The 4,340-nt window shown below is 54.2% G+C and overlaps 1 protein-coding gene across 1 annotated transcript; it reads right to left on the bottom strand.

Annotated features, from left to right (window-relative positions):
• Nucleotides 1-760: 760 nt before the first annotated feature.
• On the bottom strand, nt 761-4,256 carry PHACADRAFT_202401 (uncharacterized protein; the record flags this gene model as incomplete). Its single annotated transcript, XM_007402602.1, has 14 exons — nt 761-943; nt 998-1,114; nt 1,174-1,401; nt 1,453-1,600; nt 1,651-1,792; nt 1,845-1,904; nt 1,958-2,039; nt 2,096-2,124; nt 2,181-2,232; nt 2,283-3,064; nt 3,114-3,171; nt 3,225-3,243; nt 3,300-4,154; nt 4,207-4,256. The coding sequence occupies 14 exons, from the start codon at nt 4,254-4,256 to the stop codon at nt 761-763; spliced, it is 2,805 nt and encodes a 934-aa protein (XP_007402664.1).
• Between the last annotated feature and the right edge of the window lie 84 nt (nt 4,257-4,340).

Below are 4,340 nucleotides of genomic sequence, written 5' to 3'. Positions count from 1 at the left end.
AGAGCACTTCTGATGACTGCATTGCTGGCGGCAGGCCTGCTGGCAAGAACGATTGCAACGGTGTTCCTTCTCGCAGTCAAGACCGCAGGGATGATGGCAGTACAGGGGACGCTCGCAAGGATGTTTGGCGTGGACGGAACGCACCACTTTACCAATCGTTCCCGGGATGTTCGTGGAATAGACAGTCTTATCGAGACATTCATTGCAGCGCGACTTGCAAGTCTTTCCGCAGCAGTCGAGTATGCCTCCACAGAGCTCTTGGCACTTGTGCTTGGCGGGATCCTTGTGACAGGGCATAGCCGCTGAATGCTCGCAACGCGGAAGACGTTTGACAACTTGTACATTACACTTGATATCGTCAAGCTTCTCAAGAAGGTGGCTGTTCCCAGTCAGCACGACAAGAGCTACGGCGATACAAAGGCACGTACCAAGGTACCTGAGCCTTCTCGTGACCACAAGGAAGCGGCACCTTGTAGATAGGGAACTTGCAGTCACCGCAGTCCTCGAAACACCTCCGTTGGCAGGGGTGGCTTCGTGGACACGGTGTCTTCGCGCAGGGCTCGTTGCACTCCGTACTGCGGTGGTTATCGCGGGCGTCATGGCACTGGATAAAATAGTTTGACGTTAGGTAAAACGCTCTGAAAGGTCGAAAAGAGCCTTACGACAGAGGGGCAGATGTGGCCGCATGGCAACTGGCTACCGCACGGCAGCAAGCATCCTCCGGCCGGAGCAAATCGCTTAAGCTCTCCGGGCTTGGAAATTACTTGCACTTGATCGGGGTGGCGGGGGCAGATAATCGGAAGCCGGGTCCGATCTGTCCGTGGGTTTCCATCTCGTCAAGGACTGTCGACCAGGTCTTGTTCTTCCGCAGGTTAGAGGCATTTCCGAGGACGTAGAGGCCGTGCTTTGCACGAGATAGTGCAACATTTATTCGATTTGAGCTCTGCAGAAAAGTATTACAGTTTTGTCTGCTGCATGATGTGCGCTGTAGTCTCACCTTCAAGAAGCCGATGGGTGCCGATTCTGTCTCGAAGGTTCCTGTATTTCGAACCAGCGAGACGATCACAATTTTCGCCTCACGGCCTTGGAAGATATCCACGGTGCCTAAGCTAATCTGCAGACGTGGCGATTAATTCAAGCTGTATGGGGATATAAATCAACGATGTTACGCACATGCTTAGCGACCACGACCTGTTCGAAGTTGACCTCTTCATCCAGCCCCTGGTGTGCCAACTGCTGCTCGTCCCTCTCATCGAGAGCAACCGTTATCTTAAGGTCTCGCAACGCCAGCCGAACTTTCTGGAGCTGCCCGAGATATGCACAAAGTACTGCAATATCGCCAGGTGCACTGTACTCCCCTTGTCGCAAGAAGTACAGAACAAGGTCACGGACCATCTGCACCTGTGTGCGTGTAAGAACGATATTGGACCTTCGAGTCATGGCGACATTTACCTCGTACATGTTGAACTTGGATGCAGAGTCTTCGGCGCCTCCTTCAGCGTTGGTATGATTCAGGAAGTATACGTCCTTCTGCATGCCCTGTACGTGCGGATATTGAGTGACAATTTCATGATCTTGCAGCTCCGGATACAGGATAGTCCTGTAAAATCACTTATTACCCCTGCTCAGCGCAAGCGGGTCACTACATACCTGATGAAGTGAGAGATATCGGGGCGCATTCGCCGCTGAACACTGATCTGGGTCATCGGGAGATGCTCAATTGCAAGACGTTCCATCAAAGAGCGGTCAAACTTGAATAGTTCTTTGCCTCGCTCGCTGTCCATCGACAAAGCTAAATGAGATTGTAAGAACGGGGAAGCGGCACGAATGTTGAATTGGCTCACCGAATGTCGCTAGTGTGGGCCGCAGTTGTTCAGGATCTCCGATGCATATCAGGTGATGGACTAAAAATGTATCAGTCGGTGCATTCGAGAAAAATCAATGTGCTATGGCGCACCGGACGAGACCAGAGACGTCAAGATATGCGCTTCGAGGACCTGTCCCGCCTCCTCCACCATAAGCACACGAGGGGCAATGCTCTGCGGGAAGATTCGACCATCAACAATCGTTCGCCACGCGAAAGGAGAGCGCATACAGTTAACAAAGATACTAGTTTTGCCGCCCCTGATCAAGATTGTGAAAAATCAGAGTGGGTTCAAGCGAAAGTGGAGTAACAGTACCAGTAGTTGTACAGCCAATGAGGTCTACCTCGCTCAAGAGTCGCCTTCTTGTCTGCAATCAATTTGTAAGCCGAGAGATCTGGAGAAACACTTAGCACGTACCTCGTCGCGGATGTCGTTGTATTCCTGGCAGGCCTCGCGATATGACTGACGCAGCTTTTCGTACTCTTCGAGATTCGTGTTGTACGCGAGGGAGCGAACCTCTTCCTCCCAAGCTGCTGCGAGCTCGGCTCTCTCAATTGGAGACATCGACCATATCGCTGGAATATCGAGCAGCGTGCTGAGGGGCCGCTGGGCCGTCGGGATCGGGGGCAATGCCTCGCCGAAGCCGAGCTCGAAGAAGAGCTCTTGGACCATAGGTGGTACCTGAGGTGGCTCACCCGGGGTCTGCACTTGCGGAACAAGATATTGCAAGTCGAGACACTCCGTCCAGAACCTGTACATGTTCTGCTCCTGTTCCACTTTCGCTTGTGCCTTGCCGTCTTTTCCGGCAGTGACCCACTCCCCTTGTTCTGAAACGTCCTGCCAGTGACGCTGCGCCAGCTCTTGGATCCAGTACGGCGGCAGTGCAAGATTCTCTGCGTGTTCCGGGTAGTGGATAAGCAAGTATCGCTCGATCTCCTCCGCAGTTAGGGACGGCTCTTGTATGGCGGCCATCACCTTCGACATCTCTTCCTCAAGTCCCTTCATGACTCTGTATTGCCGACCTATTGAGCGATCGAGGCTTGTTTTGCCCGCTATGCGCTCGAGCTTATCCAACGTGTATTCCGCGATGCGCTCGGATCCTGAGCGAGAGCCGAGTCGCACAAGCTTCTGGGTGATGCCTGAGTCCAGCACGTCGGTGAGCATATGGTCCAATGCATGGTTTGTGTAAGCGATAAGGACTACAGCCATTTGAGTATGAGAGCAAGCAGAGGAAGTCAATTCGCGTACTGATGGGGCGGACACCGCTGGCAATCAAAATGCGTAGAAGTTCTCGGCCAGTAAAGCTCTATGAGAAGGAGGAAGATCAGAAAGTATAAGATGTAAAGTGCTATGACTCACTTTTCCTGTCCCAGGAGGTCTATGAACATAGAGGTCATTAACACCAGCTGACTATAGGGCAGGTCGTCTACTTACCCCTGTATCAGCGAGACCTCTCGGACTAGCGTGTTGATGACCGCCTCTACTTGCGAAGGATCGAGGATGCTATGCGCCAGTAGCTCCGCGCGCGCCAGAGCGACCCCGCCCTCCTGCGTGATGCTCAAGTCCTGGACCGTGCTCCCCTTCTTCGCCATACAGCTGAGCTTGAACCGGAAGCGCGGCGCCGTGGCATACTTTGGCGGGAGGACCTGCACGTCGGTGAGGGTGCCGCCATGCGCAAGGTAACGCGCGAACGGGATCTCCGTCGGCTCGATCGTCTGCAGGCGCTCGAGGAACGGCCGCGACGCTTCGTACATGACGTCGTTGTCGACAACAAACATGAGCCGGTCCGCTACACGTTGCTTGCGCAGCGCCATTAGTTCGACTTGAGGGTCGAAGAACGTGATCCGGACCTGGATCCTGTCTTGCGCGTCCTTGGCCGACTGCGCAATGTCCCGCCCGCCAGAGCTGATCGTGCCCAGGTATGCCTGCAAGCGCGCGTTCTCCACGACGCAAAGCACGACGAGGCTCCCGCCCTGCAACAGTCGGCTGTGCTCCCAGTATGCTTCGCGCTTCTTTGCGTCCTTATCCCGAGCGGCGCCGCTCGGCGGGGTATCGAGCATCAGTCCGACAGTGAGGTCGCGTCGCTCCGCCTTCACAGGGCAAAATTCGGCGTTGGCGTAGACACGGAAGAAGACAGAATCAAACCCGCTTGTCTTGTATGCTCCGCCGCCCTTGGTAAGCAACTGCTCGAGCTTCGTCTGCTCGGTTTTCCTGCGAGCACGTCCTTGTGATTGCAGCATCGTGGTGACGTCATTGTCAATTGTGACGATCGAGCCCCGGATGGGCGCACTGTCGTGCAAGTCAGTAAACAGGTAGGAGACCACAAACATGGTAGACTCACATAAGTTCTTCCCTGAGCAAGCGAAATTGGATATCGAGATGTCGCTCCATTGAATCAGGAAACAGATGATGGGGTGCATCCGGAGAGAATACGGGTAAATATTGCGCTGAAGGACACAGGAGCTCATCGTGCGT

Source organism: Phanerochaete carnosa, assembly GCF_000300595.1.
Source record: "Phanerochaete carnosa HHB-10118-sp unplaced genomic scaffold PHACAscaffold_269, whole genome shotgun sequence".
In the NCBI taxonomy this organism is placed as follows: Eukaryota; Fungi; Basidiomycota; class Agaricomycetes; order Polyporales; family Phanerochaetaceae; genus Phanerochaete; species Phanerochaete carnosa.
This window is presented reverse-complemented; position numbering and strand designations above follow the sequence as displayed.